This window comes from Canis aureus, chromosome 19 (assembly GCF_053574225.1).
Source record: "Canis aureus isolate CA01 chromosome 19, VMU_Caureus_v.1.0, whole genome shotgun sequence".
Taxonomy (NCBI): Eukaryota; Metazoa; Chordata; class Mammalia; order Carnivora; family Canidae; genus Canis; species Canis aureus.
Genome location: NC_135629.1, coordinates 41089203 through 41108146, shown reverse-complemented (window position 1 = coordinate 41108146; position 18944 = coordinate 41089203). Strand labels below are relative to the sequence as shown.

Genomic DNA, 18944 nt, shown 5'->3' with positions numbered 1-18944 from the left:
GACCCGGGATTGAGTCCCACGTGGGGCTCCCTGCATGGAGCCTGCTTCTCCCTCTGCCTGTGTCTCTGCCTCTCTCTCTCTCTCTGTGTCTCTCAAGAATAAATAAATAAAATCTTAAAAAAAAAAAGAGAATAATTTACAAATACAACCAAGATAAACTAATTTTTTTTTTTTTTTTTGAAATCTGTTCTTTCTTGAAAAGAGTAAAAATGGGGCACCTGGGTGGCTCAGTTGATTAAAGCATCTGACTCTTGATTTCAGTTCAGGTCATGATCTCAGAGTTGTGAGTTCAAGCCCTGCATCAGGTTCTATGCTGGGTATGAAGCCTGCCTAGGATTCTCTTTTTGCCTCCCATCTCTTTCTCCCCTCCCACTCCCACTCTTAAAAAAAAAACAAAAACAAACAAAAAAAAAACGGCAAAAATGGAGTTGTCACAGACCAAGGCTTTTTAAACTGTTAATTTTGGGAAACTAATCAAACAGAGAAATCAGTATCAATCTTCAGGATGGCTATAAGTAATAATCCAGAGCCAAGGACCCATAAAAGCTGATGAAGTTTAAGATTTAAGCAAAATGGCTTTCAAAAGAACAGACCAAATCAAACTCCACTTGGTCCAGGTAGATGGCTACTACTGCCTCTTCCTGCCTCCAGAGTCTCTGGGGTAATCCCAGTGAGGGATACACTGGGCGTTCAGGCTTGCAGAGCTGGGATGTGAACAAGATGGCTTAAATTTTATCTTTCTCTGAGAATCAAAGTCTGTGGCTGGGTAACAATTCCTCACAGTGGTCCAAGCCTTCCCCACAGCCAACACTTTCTATCTTGATTTTATACTATTCTCCAGCAGGATGTTTGTAAACAGCAATCCCAGCAGCAATGAGTAATTCCTTGCCCACCCCACCCTCTACCCCAGACTCTACAAAATGACTGTAATGGAGAACTGGCTGTTAGTCTCCACCTGCTGCATGACGCTGGGCCAGCCATTTAACTCTCCAGTGAGGACTGGAGTGCCTACTGCAGAGATGAAGAACACAGGAAAAGGTGCCAAGGACCTGTCCCTACATTTGGCATTACAGTAATAATGATGGCTCTCAATCCTGGAGTTCCAACTGTGGACCTAATGTGGGTCCTCAGGCAACCAGCCTGATCTCATGGACGAGAGAGAACACCGAAGGATATGGAGGCTAAGGAACTTGCCCAAGTGGTATGTTTATATACTAAAACTTTTAAAAGTTATTTCATTTGGCATGCATGAACACAGATCCCAAAATTAATTCTGGAAAATTAATTTTTCTGGAAAAAAGCTGCATTAAGTGCTGCAGGGTATGATGTGATGAGGGATCACCAATAGCCATTCTAGGAGAGCCCCAACTTTCAAACAGGCACAATTTTATTTCCTAGCCTCTCCTAAAGCTACATGTAACCACGTGCCCAGTTACAAGCTAATGAAATGTCCACAGAAGAGCTGAGGGGGGACTTCTAGGAGGCTGCCTTAAAGGCGGAAGGCTGCGCCCATTTTTCTCTTCTTCTGATAGTGTGCAATGTAGACATGAGGGCCAGACACTGAGCAGCCATCCTGAGCCATGAGGTGATACAGTAAAAATGGAGGGGCGAGAAAGCAGACTGCTGGGCTGAGAGAAAAAGTGTCACAGTATAGGGAAGAGGTCTGAAGCTTAGGGAAGTTCTATAATTTATTGTTGAATGTAAAAGGAACTGAAACCTCCTGTGCGGCCATCTCTGGGGTCCTAACACTGGGTGTAGTGGCAGTTGTCATGGTGTAGATGCAGCAGAGATGTGAAGAAACCCAGCTCTTCACTTCAAGCATCACTAACACCTTTCCACAAACAAGTAACAAAATATACGAAGTCTTTTCATTAAAAAAGAAAATGTCCAGCGGCACCTGAGTGGCTCAGAGGTTAAGCATCCAACTCTTGGTTTTGGCTCAGGTCATGACCTCAGGATCATGAGATCGAGCCCTGCATCAGGCTACACACTCAGTGCGGGGGTCTGCTGGAGATTCCCTCTCCCTCCGTCCCTCCCCATCGCAAGTGCTGGTTCTCTCTAAAATAAATAAATAAATAAATAAATAAATAAATAAATAAATAAATAGTTTAAAACAAAACGAAACAAAAACCTACACATTCTAGACATTTTGGAAGATAAGGTAGAGCAAAGAGAAAGTTTCGTTGATTTTTGCTTTAATATAGTTGTGATATGAGCTTCTACAGTGATATGAGTTTGAACACGTCATGGGCATTTCCCCATGTTTATTGTTTTTTTTGCAATGGCGGTGTTCTCGTCCATCAAGTAGGTGGACAGCAGTGCCAACTGTTGGCTTACCAACACAGCTACTAAGTTTTCACTGTTATAAATAGGGGAATCTTTGTGCATTAAGCTTTTTCCCAATGTCAAGTACTTTCCTTAGGATAGATTCCCAGAGGTCGGAATTACTTGGATTCAAGAATATGAAGACTGGGGTGCCTGGCTGGCTCAGTTGGTGGAGCAAGGGACTCTTGATCCTGGGGTCATGAGTTCAAGCCCCATGTTGGGTGTAGAGACCATTTAAAACTAAAATCTGGGGGGGGGGAGCCCCATCCCTACCCCCAAAAAAGAAAGAAAAAGAATGGAGAAGCAGCAGTAGTTTGGACCAAGCCTGAAACCTTGACACTTGAGGCCTGAAGGACTAAAGATAAAGTACTGAGGGCAGGGCCTGGCACACAGGAAGAGACCAGTGAGACTGGCCACAGGCATTTCAACATGTCAGAGATGGCAGATGCCAGTACTTACAGTGGCCAACTCCCATGGCTCCGTAATGATTAGACACGGCAATGAGGTCGTACACATAAGGCCTTGCCGACAGGTCACATACAAACTCGGACATGTTCAGAGCTCTGAGCACAAAACACAAAAATGGCCTTTACTGCATCAAACTAGAGAAAGCAGCTGGAGTAACCCAGCAACCCCTTCTCTGCACTAGGCTAGGACACAGGGAAGCAGAAACAGTAACTACATCAGGAATGGACAGCCAGGCTGCGTGGCAGGGGCCCTGTGGGCTCGTCTGACCACTGGCCTATGCAGGCTGGAGAGAAGTTGCCCGGCTAGCTCCAAGCACCAAGCTAGCACCAGTAAGGAAGGGCTCTGGACATGGAGAAGAGGGCTGCAGCAACTATGTAGGAAGGGCAATTAGGATCAAAATTACAGTTGATGCCATAAAAATTTAAATACCAAAAGAGGCCCCAGAAAACTTTTCTCCCCAACATTTTAGTTTGAAAATTTTAAACACACAGAGAAGTTAAATTTTACAACAAATCCTCCTGTACCACCACCCAGGTTCTCCCACTGACACGTCTATACTCCATGCATCTACCTTCACTCCCACTACCCAGTGAGCATTTTAAAATCTGCATTTGGCAGACGAACTCTTATAAGGCTGGCTTCCTTTTCTGTGTCAGTTACACTCTGCATCCTGGGACCCAGGAACACAGGGAGTTAGTCAATCCTACTCTCTGCCCCAGGAACAAGACAGTTGGATCTGCATCTCCACTGCAGCCCCCAGTTATCCAATTCTCCTCAGCTGAGCACGCTCTGGTTGCTTCATCACCCAGTTAATGAGAAGCAGTACTGTATCTGTGCTGTCCAGCTGAGACCAGGCTCCCTGGGACTAATGACGGATGGGAGGCCCGGTTCAGAGAGCAGAAATGATTAGCCTCACTCTGAGCCTGGAAAGTGCTTCTGTAGGACAATCTTTTCGCCAAAGGTAGGAGGATGGGGAGAGGGGTGAACCCAAGTCCAACTGCCTAAAGCCCAGCAACATGCATCCTAATGCAGAAATGTCTTTGGTGACAAAACTCTCAGCAAATCAGTGCCCAAGTCTTCTGCCTACTTTTGAATTCTCCTAAGAACTTGCAGCTCAGGGACCCACCTGACTGGGAATTCCACGACTGTGTCAAGCTTATCCCTCCAGTATCTATTGTAGGAGAAACGTTTGAGGTGGACTACCAGGATCTTTGGCAAGGACCACAGGTCAAACTTCTTAGTGGCCTGTTGATGCTTCTTACAGTTGGGACAATACCTGCAGAGAAAAGAGAAACCTCCATTTACTGGGGCGGTGGGGGATGGGACCAGGGCCCCTGAGCACCCAAGCACACAGGCATAGCCACAATCCCACAGCATCCTTTCCTGTACTTAGCATGATTGCTTCAGGGTGGGGTGTGTGTGTGTATGTCTAAGCCACCTTCTGAAAAGGAGGCATGACTTTCTTAGTCTGGAAAACAATTTGCACAGACAGACTGTGATATAGGGTCAATGTAAAGAAGTGACAGTGTCACATTTCCCCACCCTCAAAAAAGGATTTTTGTGTACACAGATGGCCCCAGCAGATCAGTGCAGGGTGCATGGGGGCCCCCACCCAGACTGGGGAGCTGCATACCAGGGGTCATGCTCCCCAAGGGTCTCCATGGTGGTGAAGAGCTCAATGCAGTCTCTCAGGGCCACGGCAGTCTTCTTCTTCTTCTGAGGCTGCAACATGCTCATGTGCTTCTCATAGGCCTGTGAGGGAAAAAAAGTGCTGACTTCTGGTGGGGAAATGAGTTCTTACCAGGTTAAGCCACAACCTCACAAACTTCCATGCTTAGAATATAATATACTTTCTGGAGCCTCTGAACATAACGTGACAAAATCTTTAAGTGGTTTCCATTCTCAGTCTGAACAGAATTTGTTAAATTGCCGGAGAACTGGTGAGAGTGACCCAAATATACAGCCAGAGCAGAAGCCAGCACTGCTTCACGACGAAGAATCCCGAGTCACGTACCTCAGACTCTTGCTCATCGTAATACAGGCTCCGGGTCTCACTGTCCCAATCAATGGCCAGTGTGGATCGAGCTGTGGAGGAGGACCACAGTGTTACTCATTATTAATGACCAGCAACAGGAAAGGCTCTTCAAGTGACAGGAGTGAAAAGAAAACACTCAAGCTGCATCATCAACTCTTGCTCACCCATCACCAGCCACAGCAAGAGCAATGCTCAGCCCTGAGCCAGCCAGGTCTGAACCCTTGGACCCCTAAATCCTTTGGCAAAGATTTCCTCAATGCCATAGTTAAGTTCCAGGGGTGCTAACCATATGGGCTACTGAAAAGCAGAAGTTAAGATAAAGTCACAGCGACGAGACTCATCTTCCCATCTTAACTCATGGGAAAGCTGACAAAATAATGAAACGCCTGTTTTGAGACGATGGGTATCAGGCAGAGGCACAGTGCCACCCCCAAGAGAAGGAAAACAAACAAGGTGAAGCCTACACCAGCGCAGATTACTCCCTGCGGGCACTTTCCAGGCCCCAGCATGCGACACAAGGGGAAGGAGATGGGAAGACCGAGGTGGGGAACCAAAGACTGGAGTTCGAGAAGGTGCCTAGAATTTGCAAGGCATTGGACAAGAGAATGAGGCTCCTGAACAGAGAGGCAAGAGCTGCAGGGACAGGGAGACAAAGACACAAAGACCCGAAAACACGTCAATAAAGCTGATATGAAAACAAATTTTTAAAGAGATCTGAGGAAAAAGAAAGGGAATGAAAGAAAGCGAATTTATTTTCCAGTGAAGGAGACACAGTAATGCTTCCAGGCAGGAGTCTTCACCATCCTCTCGGGCTCTCCACACAATGCACATCCTGCTGGGATGCCTCTTCCATGTGCACAGCAACCCCCTTCACGGCTCCAGCTAACAAACAGCCCATGAAATCCATGACCACCATCTAGACGGGTCATATGTCATGAGCAGTCTTATGGAAGAAAAGAAATAGACATGTAGTCTCATAAGTGAGAGGATTCTGGGGAAACGCTGCCATGTGGGAGGCATGAGAAGTGTTATCAATCCAGAGCAAAGGTCCTGAGGGTAGTGGCAGTGGAGGGAGAGCTCACTTCCATCTAACGTCATCGAGGACCAGAGGGACGAGCCTGACAAGATGGCTGGGGCAGGGGTCAAGTCTCTGAAACAGAGACCAGTTAGGGAGCTTTAAGCCAAGGCCCACATGCATGTCTGTTCCTGAAGCTACAGGGAGATGGTGAGAGCCCAGCGCATCGAATACTGAGAGCAAAGAGGATTTTCAAACAGATTCTAAGCAATCCTACAACCCAAACCCAGTTTGAAAAGTTGAAGAAAGTACTTACAGTTGAGTTTAAGTAGTTTTCCATCAGTCGCAAGGGAATTTATGTCAGCTGTCCCATAGGAGTTCACAAGGCTGAAGGTAAAAAGCCTTTTTGGGCAGGGCTGGCCTTTGACTTTCTTTTGGGTGGTCTCCTCATGGTCACCTCCTAGCTCGTCTTCCCCACTGTCTTCTGTTTCTGAGAGCTGCTCTTTGCCTTCTTCCTGATGCTCCATTTCTTCTTCGTCTTCTCCTGGCATACAAATGAAAACCCATGCATATATAATTTGCCAACATTTCAATGCTAAAAATTTACTTTTATACCTAATTATGGTACTTCCTTCCAGATTTTGTTCTTTGCATGTGAAACCACATCTAGCCCTTTATGAGGCACCTGAATTCACCCTCGCCCCAAGCTGGTGAGAGAGGCAGAGTGGGCCCTGCTAACCTGTGATAAGGAAGCATGGGCCCGGGAAAGCTTACTGAGGCCCCCAAAGGCACGAGATGAGTCAGCAGGCCCACCTGTCCTAAATGTGGGCCCCTCCACGCCTGGTACTTTACTGGGCTTCACCCCACATCCTCAGACTCTTTCAACTTTGTCACTTGATCCACAGAGAAAAAAGGACCAGAGTGGTTTAGAAACAATTTAAATGTCAATTTAAAAAGTATTACTATGATCACAAATACTAAGTTAAAGCTTCAGTTCCTCTTCAAGAAACATGCTGGCTGGCCCTTCAACAAGTAGTCAGTGACTGTGGCTCAGGTATAGGTGCCAGGTTGGGTTCCGGGGACATAGCAGACACAGTCCTCCCCACTTTACCCGCCCTTATTCATTTGAGATGGTAGAATTTCAAGAATTTTTTTAAGTTGATTGATTTATTTTTTTAGTTATCTCTACACACAATGGGGGCCTGAACTCATGACCCTGAGATCAAGTCCCATGCTCTTCCGTCTGAGCCAGCCAGGTAGCCCTCAAGAGTTTTATAGGCATTCTAGAGACATTATACTGATGAGTAAATTTCCCAGGTATTTCCAGAGAACTGGTATCTGTGGCTGCACTAAGACGACCCATGAATATGTTCATCGCACTGTTTTGCTGTTGGGCCAAAGGGAAAGTGAGGGCATTGGATAAGTAATTTCAACAAAGATGGGACAGCTCCAAGAGGTGATGGAAAAGTAACAGGAGAAGAAAACATTTAAAACATGAAGTTTATATACTTGGACAAGATGAGTAGACATGGAAACTCCAAGGAAAAGAGGATGTTCTAACATAAGAATCCTCTTTTTCTTTTTTTAAAGATTTTATTTATTTATTCACGAGAGACACACAGAGAGAGGCAAGAGACACAGGCAGAGGGAGAAGCAGGTTCCATGCAGGGAGCCCAACATGGGACTCGATCCCGGGTCTCCAGGATCATGCCCTGGGCTGAAGGTGGTGCTAAACCACTGAGCCACCCGGGCTGCCCAAGAATCCTCTTTTAAAGACAGTCTGCCTCAGCAGTGTTCACAAGGAAAGACAAGTCAGGTCCAAGACAACACAGCACTTCCCTCTCAGGCCACAGAAATAACACAGCCGTGGATGAGGGTGTGACATGGGTCCCCGTCAGTACCATTCTTAAATAGCCAGCTGGCATAAGCCCCATACTCACAGACATTCTGTTTCCAAGACCAGCTAACTTGGTCAGAGACGGATGGAGGCTCTGCCTCTTTTACACCCAGGTGGGCCTGCCCCGCTCCCAAACCAGCAAGTGGAAAGCCTGCTCTACCCATTACCTCTCTGAGAGGAACACAGCCAAAACCTGCTTCAGGCCCACTCAGTGAACAAACAGAGCCCTGAAACTATAAACTGTGTTTCCTGGCTGTGTCACTGGCTACCAGCTACTTAGACAACCTCAGGAAGCTTCTGCTAATGCAGTCAGAATTAAATACCAAGAAATGTATATCACAGGATGAGAAAAGAAAGCAGAGTCCACTGAAAGCAGCCACCCAAGATCGCTCAGAGAATCAGTAGGAGACAGCCACAGAGGCCTGATGAGGAGCCATGGCAGTAAAGACATTAGAAGTATTTTGTATTTCAACATTAAATGGAGTTCAAAGTCTACGCACCAAGACTCAGTTAAAGGATTCAAAAGAAGGCAGTGGGCAGCCTGGGTGGCTCAGCGGTTTAGCGCCGCCTTCAGCCTGGGGCGTGATCCTGGAGACCCGGGATCGAGTCCCACATCGGGCTCCCTGCATGGGGCGGCTTCTCCCTCTGCCTGTGTACACTCTACCTCTCTCTATTCTGACAAAACTGATAGACAAAATGTCTAAAAAGCTAGGCTAATTGTAACAAGAGCAAATATTTACATGGTATGATTATTATTAATTGAGCGCCTATTACATGCCATACTTTAACCCACATTATCTCATTAAGTTATAACCTCAACTGTGAAAAAGTTATTATCCCATTCTGCAGATGAGTTCAGAGGAATGAGGCAACTTGAAGTCCACCCCACACTTTAAGCTAGGAATCACAGTGCTTTAACTGACAGAACGCCAAGAACCCACGATCCAGGGTCTGCTCAGAAACTGCCACAGCCACTCTGACATCTCTGCACATGGGACCTATGTACAAAACACGCTCTTATTCATCCCTAGTGGGAGAATATATTCTAGGCAAGAATAACATTATGACTATACTAAATACCATAAAATACAATTTGCAATATCCACTGAGGATGGAGCCTTGTGGGCATTATTCCTAATGTCCCCTCTCATTTTCCAGGACTGTGTGTGTGTTGGAGAAATCTGAGCAATTGAATTTGCAACTGAAAATGTATGGCATTAACTTGGAGAACATTTGTGGTTTTACAGTGATAAATCCACTAAGTTACCTAGGCCCCCAAAAGAAGAGTGACAACCTGAGCTCCACAGACAAGTATGAGCTTGTGGGCATTTGGCCACGGGAGGATGGCAAGGGCTCTGGGTTTCCTGCAACCAGCCTATCCTACCTTTTTGCACACTGTGGCTCTCTTCATTCTTGAAACAGGAGCTATCTAGAGTCAGCTATCACCTGTAGCTTCCTGGGTAGAAAGAAATACTCAAGAGAAACAGCCTCTGCCCTGACTGGCTGGCCAGGACTCCTGTCCTTTCCAGAGGTATTGCCACACCAGAGTGATGGGTAAGGGCCAAGGTAATAGATCTTCAGATAGATGCCAGGCCATGGAGGCGGTCAAGGGCTAGCTAAGCACCTACTCGGAAATTCCAACAGACTAAAATCAAATCCTAACTGCCCCATGACCCTAGGCAAGTCACTCAGTTCTGTGAGGTTAACTCTGCCTACGGTTAAACCCAGCCTACATGTCTAAGCAGAATCCATAGAGAGCTGAAGCTAGAGAACAGACGCTGGCAGCATAGAGCAATGTGATGGAGCTCCCAGGGTCTGCCCTCCAGCCAGAGCCCTCATCCAGCCTTAGCGCCTCCCTCTCTTGTGTGCACCACATCTTTGGAAGAAGGGGGAGGTCGGGAGGGATTTGGTCAGTCATAGCCCCACAGCATGGTGAGTGCTCACCTTCACAGCTGCCCCTGGAGCCATTGCAGGCCCCCGGCTCCAAGGGCGAGCTGCCAGACTCCTCAGGCAAAGGCTGTTTGATATAGCGGCTGGAAAAAAAGAAAGAAAAGGAATTATTTGTTAGCTGTAACATTTACCTGTTTTTCTCTACTACTCAGATACATGTGGTTCACAATGGACATACAGCTATTCACAAAGCAATTCAGGTACATAAAAGAAATAATAAAATGATAAAATCACATGATAGCTCCATATTTTAAGAAATTTAGAGGAACCCAAAAATAAGATGTTTAAATACCAAGTCACTGAAGACTGAATCTTCTATGAATGCCTGTTTCAAGTCATTTATGAATGTCACATGGCACCATCATTAAAAGAAATATTTCTCAGTAACATTAGAATGACAGCAGAGTATTTTGGAAACTGTATTCAAACACAAACTGACATCAAAGCACTAGATAGCTTAAACCAAGTGACTAACAAGTGACAGATATGATTCCAGGGATCACAGAGGAAATATAGGTCCCCAGTATCATGTTGCATAAGATGTGCCAGATGCCCTGTCCCAAGAGCACCTGTCCCGGCCCTCCCAGGGGCTGGCCCAACTGCATTTTCATAGGAATGAGGACCCAGGTACAACAGAGGCACTCTGCAAGAGGGCAGTCACTACTATGACTGGGCCCATCATGATTTTAGGAAATAAGCAAAACACATTCCTGACACCAACCTGATACGCTCACAGACAGCCTGGTACAAGGACTCGAGGGTTAGCTTGTGCTTGGCAACAGAAACCAGGAGTGGCTGCCCATATAGCACCGCCCCAGAGGAAGTACTTGATGGCCTGGACTTCCTTTCCCTGAAGTAGACTGGAAGTGTCACACATTCAGAGCCATCAGCAGAGGTGTTGCAGACCTCGTACCTGTGTCAATCACATGAAAGGGTACCTTCAGCAGTGGATCACATGAACAGCAGAAATCTGAGCTGCAGTTACATGGTGGCCAGGACTGTGGTTACTGGGACAAACCATACCTCAGCATAAAAGGTGGATAAACCATTTCCAAGATGATTCTAGAAACTGGGTCAGCAATCCTAAGGGTCATTGTCAGCAAAACATGAACCTACATAACCCAGGACTTGGGGCTAACATGATTCTCTTTCCCCCAACCAGGGCCTCAACTCTGTGGTCCTTCAAATGGGACTCAACACAGATGACAGGTGTCATCCAGACCATCACTGCAGACACAGAGGTGGGGGGGACAGGGGGCTGGCCACCAAGTTCATCTTTTGTCACCAAGGAGTCAACTTGTAAAAAGGTATTCCTAAGTGCCCTGACCTTTAATAAAACCAAGTATCATACAAGAATGTATACCTAAAATAGTAGGCAAAGGTTCTTTATTTCAAATGAGGAAACAAATTTATAAAACTGTTTGCCATCTTTGTTCAAAAACATTGAAATTAAAGAATCATATTTAATTTTTTAAAAATTAGAGATAACCAAAGAAAATGCTAAATACAAATCAATGATTTTGAAAAATATGTCTTACTTAGTGAATACATGGGATTGAGGAGATTTATAGATGTTTTATCCTGGAACAGATGTTACCAAAATTGCTGGCAACCGACTGTAGTCTTTCCCTCTTCCTATAGGGGGAGACACAAACTTACTGATTCAATTTTTGAAAACTATAAACACACACACACACAGACACAGACACACACACACACACACACACACACCCCTCCCCAGATGCCTGGCAAACAATCCTAAATGAAGTATGTGCAGGAGTCCTAGGAAAAACTAAAAAAAAAAAAAAAAAAAAAAAAAAAAAAAAATGACCAAAGTGTGCTCTAGGTACAGACCCTATTGTCCAGGATCAGGGACAAGAACATGGTCTTGGAGAGAGTCTGGCCCAAATTCCAGGTCTGTCGCTGTCACTTTCTGGCTGCTCTAACGGGGCCAAGTGCTCCCTCTGACTCCGCTTACTCAGTAAACAATGGAATTACCCACCTTATGGGACAGCCATGAGAATTCAGTAACTTTTAGCACAGTCTACCACTTGTTCAAAAAATATTAGTACAAGTGTGTTTTCATGACAATTACCAATTCATCTTTAAAATAATTGTTTCCTGACGGTTGGCACTCAGCACTCTACAAATTCTTTTGTTGGTGGTGGTTTGCCAAGCTCCCCATATGGCAATGTCCCAGTTCCTCTAAACTCTGGTGTGTGTAAACATTAATTTCCAAATTGAGGGGAGATGCTTTCAGGACTTGGGATCAGAAATGGACAGCCTTAGCCTGATGCCCAGCATGAGCCCTGGTGTCTCTGTTTGTAAAGTGAGTGAAGATGGCTGTGATTGGGAGGCAGCCTGCATAAGTGTGAACAGAACTAGGATCTTGGATGTGGTCAAGAAGTACTCTTTTTAGAGTGATCTAGAAGTCACCGGCCTGAAAACTTAAAGGGAAGGAAATACCTCCTCTGTGCACTGCATTCCTCAACCAAAACAAATCCTAAAAACCTTTCTCAGCAGAGGACAAGTTTCCAGTGAGAGAGAATGAGGGAGAAAGAGCATGGCTATGGTCTACATTCAAGCTTCCCTGAGCAAGTGGCTGTCAGGGAGCGCAGGCAAGCTCATATTGCACTCTACCCAATCTGGGAGAGGGACACACAAAATTACAGGGCCCTAAAGAGGACCTGGGAGGGGCCCAGGGGGCCACAGGAACTGGCAGTGTACTATCCCCACATGGATGAGAAAAATAAGTCTCAGAGCTTACATGATTTTAGAAGAGAAAAAGGCTGTTTCTATCAACTCTCCCTGTCACTCTGAGATGGCACCTGTTAAAGGAGCCATGGCCTACCACATCCCTTCTCTCACCTTCCCATGGCCCCTTACATAGCTGTTAACTCTTCTTGAGAAAGAAATTTCTGATAGCAAGACCATCTGTGGAACCATTAAATAGGCTTTCTTAACAGGTAGTAATTGTTGACAAAAGGCTATGTCCATGCTGAAGAGAATTATCTGGAATGTCTAGCTCTGAAGTGCCAGAAGTGCTTAGCACATTGATGGCTGCCCACAATTCTCTGAACATCCATCCTATGCACCCAGGAGTCAGGGCAAATCTACATGAGCACTGACTACCAAATCTTCTGCTCTAGAGACACCTATAAGGCAAAGCCTCTAGGATGTTTCCTTGGACGCTGCAGCAGAAACCACAAGTACTCACACAAAAATGTCATCCCGAGGCATGATGTGGTTTAAACCTTCATCCATTTGGAAAATTTTGTGGAACCGGTGATTATATACATCTGTGACCACCATCTAAGAATCAACAGTAACAGAAAGATTACAGGATGGGTAAGAGCTTCTACATAAAACACAGGAGCCAATGAAAACGATGTGCTGCCACACGGTGGTCTCCAGAGAGACCACCATGCAACCAGCCCCAGAATTCAGGGGCCAAAACCCAGAAGAACAGCATGAATGCCACCAGCAGAAAACATGCTGGCAACATCTGTCCTGATGTTTACAATGGGACCTTCCCTCAAGTGGCAGTAATGGTGGGGAGTAAGTGCTGACCAAATACTAGTACTCATCCAGAAACCTCTGGAGTGTCCCCCAGGGCCAAGAGTCTTGAAACCATCTTCAGCACATGGCTGAACACACCAAACCCTAACTATGCAAGTACCTAAAACTAGCAGGGGTGCAAGGGGAGTGGGGCTGAGAAGGGGCACTGACCAGGGCTGAGACTCAGACTATACAGGAGGATGGGGCGGGGGCGGGGGGTTCTTCACTTTCCCCACCTCCACACAGGGCCAGGCTGAGTGGAAAGTCCTGTGAGGGCAGTTGCTTTTAAATACAGATTTCTATCAAGAATATGACATTGTCACTCCAGACTTACAGAATTTAGTGTAGGAAAGAACTTCCAGCTTTCTCATATTACAGAAGAGGTCATGTGGCAAGGGGCAGGAAAGCTGAAAGCAGAACCCTACTCCTGGCCCTCTGGCTAGTGTGCCATCAATGAGGAGAAACAGTGTTCCCCATGGCTGAAGGGACAGTCTCAGCTGCAGTGTGCAGTGAATGAGGGCCAGGACTGAGGCATCCACATATAATCACGTTTGTGCTGGCCAATAAGAACTTCCCGCTCAAAATGGGCACAAGTTTGAAAATACAGAGCAAAGGACTACAAAGTGGCCCCAGCAGACCAATTGCCACTGACCACTCTTACATTTTCTGCAGCAACGCCGGACAGCCTGGAAAGAGCCTCACACAGGTCAGACACGGCCCCCATCAATGGCACGACCACACGGTACTGCAAATAGAAAGATGGGAGGGGTGACAAGGGTGCTTGGCAAAGGGTAGATGAGCTGGGATGAGCAGGCATCAGAGAGTGCAAACATGACCTCTTTCCTAAGAACAGCGTACATGAGGTCAGGGCCCAGATGAATGGTCAGGAAAACAAACAGCAAGTCCTCTGCCTCAGCACCTGCCTCTCTATTCCAGCAGCAGCAAAGGAGCCCACCCATTTCTTTCCCTCCTAAATACTGCTTTGTCTCATTCTTAACTTTTGGCAGTCCTTTACTCCTTCCTTTAAGGAACTGTTAAAAAGTACAGATTGCCATGATCTGTAAGAAGTGAAGAAACTGAAGCCAGAGGATGAAGCAGTATGGTCATTCGGTGAGCTGGCAGCAAGGAGGAACACTGCAGACCCGCTGACCATGCCACTCATCCAGCCTTTTGTTCTGGCCAGACTCTCTTAGCTGACCGACCGAGTACCCTGCTGCGGCCTCCCAGTATTCAGATGCAAGGACCACTTAGCAGATCAGTCATATTACCTGAGTTGAACAAATGAAACGGGAAAAAAAGTGACAGAGAAGTCCAAAGGACCTTCACAATCTTCCTTGAATCCTTACAGGATTACACAAAAGTTAGATGGAGGCCAAGGGAACACACCCAGGCAAGTGCCACAGGGAGTCAGAGGCAGCTGGTAGAAGAAGCCCCACTCAAGGTCCCACAATGAGGGGTGCCATGAGGATGCAGATCCTCTTACCTGGGTAGGTCTGCAGCGAGGGTCAGCAGGAACCAGAAAGATCTCCATAACTCTATCTTTCTTCAGGGGCAGTGGGAGAGTTAAATAGCAAAATGGGTCAAAGGTCACAGAAACCTTAGCACATTCTGGGCAAACCAAAGTAGATTTGAAGAGGCCATGGAATGTGTCTACAATCACAGAGTCATTCCGTAACCTGTGATTCTCCCAGGCTTCTTTTGCCACCACCTGGAAGGAGAAAGATAAACCAGATATTCTAAACTCATCAGAGTTGTTTACTCCTTCAACCAGAATGATCCACCACTGATTCTGAGATGGATCATGAGGCAGTCTCTACAGCAAAGAACTTGGTCCAGGCCAGCCAGGGCTTGGATTACTCTTAGCATACCATACTCACAACTACATGCCAGTGTTATGCCCAATTCCACACTTAACAAAGTCTTCACATTGGACCGTGGGGCATATAGGGATCAGTGTGGTCTCTGATGGGAGACAGCCCTGACAGCAAATGGACTGGACTAGGACAAGGAAGGACTGCTTCCTATAAGGTTTTCAATGATCCAAAGTCCCTTCAGTGAGGTATTTATTTATTTATTTATTTATTTATTTATTTAGGGGGTGTATAAAAGTACATTTTTATTTATTTTTACTTATTTTAATTTAAATTCAATTCATTAATATATGTTTTTAGTTTCAGAGGTAGAGATCAGTGATTCATCAGTCTTTTTTTTTTTTTTTTAAGATTTTATTTATTTATTCATGACAGACAGAGAGAGAGAGAGAGAGAGAGAGAGAGAGAGGGGTAGAGACACAGGCAGAGGGAAAAGCAGGCTCTATGCAGGGAACCTGACGTGGGACTTGATCCCGGGTCTCCAGAATCACATCCTGGGCGCTAAACCGCTGAGCCACTGGGGCTGCCCAATTTCATCGGTCTTATATAAATAATACCAAGAGCTCATTCCATCATATGCCTTCCCTAACGCCCATCACCCAACTCCCCATCCTAACACCCTCCCCTCCAGTGACCCTGTTTGTTTCTTATGATTAAAAGTCTCTTATGGTTTGTCTCCCTCTCTGATAATCTTATTTTTTTTCTTCCCCTATGATCTTCTGAGGGAGATATTTAACTGTCTTTCTCTGATAGACTTATTTCCCCTAGCATAATCCCCTCTAGTTCCATCCATGTCATTGCAAAGGACAAGATTTCTTTAATTTTTGATGGCTGAATAGTATTCCAATGTGTGTGTGTGTATATATAAGAGTGTGTGTGTGTGTGTGTGTGTATATATATACACACACACACCACATGAGGTTTTGTACTATGGTTCAGCTAACTCATTGTTTTTTCTTCAAGATATAAATACTACTTTAAAGTTTTCATATGATCAAGTCCAATGTGATAGGGTAACTTGAATGCTAAATCTCCTTTTCATAGATTGGAAAATCAAGGCCAAAAAAAATCAGTGCCCTAATAATGTTATTAATAAACTATTTTACTAATCATCTACGTATTTTAATGAGGGCAGTAATAATCCCAAGGCTCATACTACAGGCACTTTAGTTCTCAGACTGCCCTCGTCTCTGATTCAACAACAGCATTATACTATGCAAACTGACACTAACTTAAAGAAGCCCAAGCAGGAGGATCTGGAGTAACCAGAGTTTGCCTCTTTCTAACCTGGAATACATTTCTCTACCAGAGCCCAGATCCACATCAAGAAAAGAGGCAACCAGGGCCCCGGCACCAATACTCAAAGACCAAAAGAATGTCCCTACAACTCTCAGTAAAAGGCAACATCTATGAAATGCTATTGCTCAAAAATCTTCTATATCATACCGCATCTGGCCGCCCATTGGCGTCCTTCAGTTCCAGGTAGGGTTTCTTCTTTACTCGGTTCAGATCTTCATGCAATCCATCTAGAAGAAAGGCTAACAGCTCCTGAGAGTCTTGTTGCTGGTAGCCAGAAAACTGAGGGGCGAAACGTCCCACTTGGGTCTACAACAAAAGCAACCAAATCAGAAGGCATAAGATTTAAAGAACTAGTGAAGTCAGATGGGAACCCGCCATCAAAACTAACTTTGCAGGGTCAGCTGGGACAGTAAGGGAGAGTACCATCTGGTCGAGCGGCCCAATTAATTCCTCAAGAGCCTAAAGGAGGCCAGTAGTTTTTGCCAGAGAGAGGGCTCAGATCAAAAGCCAGGACAATAGTGAACCTGGCACCTGGGCCAGTACCCTAAAAGAAGAGTGAAGTGAAGGGTGGCCTCCTGAGCAGCCAGAACCTTGGAAGTACTGAGGTGAGTCCCTCTCTTACTTCCTTCTTTGGTTCAGACTCTCCATTACAACTTTACAAATGGTATCTCTTCAGCCAGAGGAATCCTCCTGTACCTACCAGGCCTCTTCTCTTTAAGTAACTCTGCCTTGCACTGCTCTGCATCTATGATCCCCAAGAGTGTGGTTCCCAACTGGCATCACTAGAATCACCTGGGAGCTTGTTAGTAATACACATTCTTGGGCCCAACCTGGACAGAATCAGAAACTCTGGGGATAGGTCCAGTAGTATTTTCACAAGCCCTTCCGGAGGTTCTGATGAATCCTAAAGTTGGAGAATCAATGCTCTCTACCATGTTGCCCAGTACCATAGCCACTGGCCACATGTGACTATTTATTTATTTATTTATTTATTTATTTATTTATAAAGATCTATTTACTTATTTATAGAGACACAGAGAGAGAGCAAGAGAGGCAAAGACACAGGCAGAGGGAGAAGCAGGCTCCGTGCAGGAAGCCCGATGTGGGACTCGATCCCGGGTCTCCAGGATTACGCCCTGGGCTACAGGTGGCGCTAAACTGCTGCGCCACAGGGCTGCCCCACATGTGACTATTTAAATTAAAAATAAATACAGGGATCCCTGGGTGGCACAGCGGTTTAGCGCCTGCCTTTGGCCCAGGGCGCGATCCTGGAGATCCGGGATCGAATCCCACGTCGGGCTTCTGGTGCATGGAGCCTGCTTCTCCCTCTGCCTGTGTCTCTGCCTCTCTCTCTCTCTGTGTGACTACCATAAATAAACAAAAATTAAAAATAAATAAATAAATAAATAATAAAAATAAATACAATAGGGTCACCTGTGTGGCTCAGTCACTTAAGTGTCTGCCTTTGGCTCAGATCATGATCCCCGAGGTCCTGGGATTGAGCCCCACATCAGACTCCCTGCTCAGCTGGGAGTCTGCTTCTCCATTTCCTCCTAGCTTATACTGTCTCTCTCTCTCTCTCTCTCAAATAAATAAAACCTTTTAAATTAAATACAATAAAAAAAATTCAGTTCCTTGTTCACACTAACCACATTTTAAGTGGCTAGTGGCTGCCAAAGCAGACAGTCAAAGAGAGAAAATGTCTATCATCAAGGAAGCTCTACACTACCCCTAACATCCCTAAATACGGTCTATCAATTGTTCATTGATAGGAGCTTGAGCTTAATGTGCCATCACCTGATTCCAGTCCCTTTCTGACTTTATGGTATGGAATTGTAATTTACGCATATTTCTGAGGGATTAATGTGACTACAGGGGTAAAAAGAATTAGTTTTCAATTTCATTCTTTCCTTTAAAAAAAAAAAATATTTTATTTATTTATTCATGAAACACCCAGAGAGAGAGAGAGAGACAGACAGACAGACAGACAGGCAGAGACATAGGCAGAGGGAGAAGCAGGCTCCTACGCAAGGAGCCTGATGTGGGACTCAATCGCGGGACTCTAGGATCATGCCCTGGGCCGAAGGCAGGCGCTAAACCACTGAGCCACCCAGGAATCCCTAGTTTTCAATTTCAATAAACCATTTAAATTTTCTCACTGAGCCCAAGTGCTACTTGCCCCTCATCCCCTTTGAATAGAAAATATGCCTATCTTTTTCTACCATGTGCTTCATGAAGGCTCCGTGAACTGCAGTGGTGCAGGCTAAAGATCTCTCAGATTTCAAAATATGAAAAAAAAAAACAAAAAAAAACAAAAAAAAAAAACAAAAAAACAAAATATGAAAGCAAGAGAAAGCCCAAGTTGCTCCAAGAGCCCACTACAGTTCACCCAATCTTCCTATCTGGAAGATCCAATTGAAAACTGCCTTCACACCACATTCCAAGAATATCAACCCAATTCCTGAGTTACGGAGCCCACAGTGGGTATAGGTTCCAGGCTCAGAGAACCTGGGAATACCCTTCAGA

The 18944-nt window shown here is 45.4% G+C and overlaps 1 protein-coding gene across 4 annotated transcripts in view; it reads right to left on the bottom strand.

Moving 5' to 3' along the window:
* The window catches only part of USP4 (ubiquitin specific peptidase 4), a 53271-nt gene that overhangs the window by 1478 nt on the left and 32849 nt on the right, over positions 1 to 18944 (bottom strand). For 2 of the 4 annotated variants that reach the window (XM_077858880.1, XM_077858881.1), the window contains 11 exons: positions 16566 to 16724; positions 14732 to 14956; positions 13910 to 13993; positions 12908 to 13002; positions 10412 to 10603; positions 9685 to 9773; positions 6160 to 6387; positions 4808 to 4878; positions 4427 to 4545; positions 3920 to 4069; positions 2785 to 2888 (listed from right to left, as the gene is read on the bottom strand). In XM_077858880.1, coding sequence (XP_077715006.1) covers positions 2785 to 2888; positions 3920 to 4069; positions 4427 to 4545; positions 4808 to 4878; positions 6160 to 6387; positions 9685 to 9773; positions 10412 to 10603; positions 12908 to 13002; positions 13910 to 13993; positions 14732 to 14956; positions 16566 to 16724 — 1516 coding nt within the window. Of the gene's footprint in view, positions 1 to 1897; positions 2059 to 2784; positions 2889 to 3919; positions 4070 to 4426; positions 4546 to 4807; positions 4879 to 6159; positions 6388 to 9684; positions 9774 to 10411; positions 10604 to 11228; positions 11326 to 12907; positions 13003 to 13909; positions 13994 to 14731; positions 14957 to 16565; positions 16725 to 18944 lie in introns of those variants that run through there. The other 2 variants (XR_013357927.1, XM_077858882.1) reach the window with 2 other exon arrangements.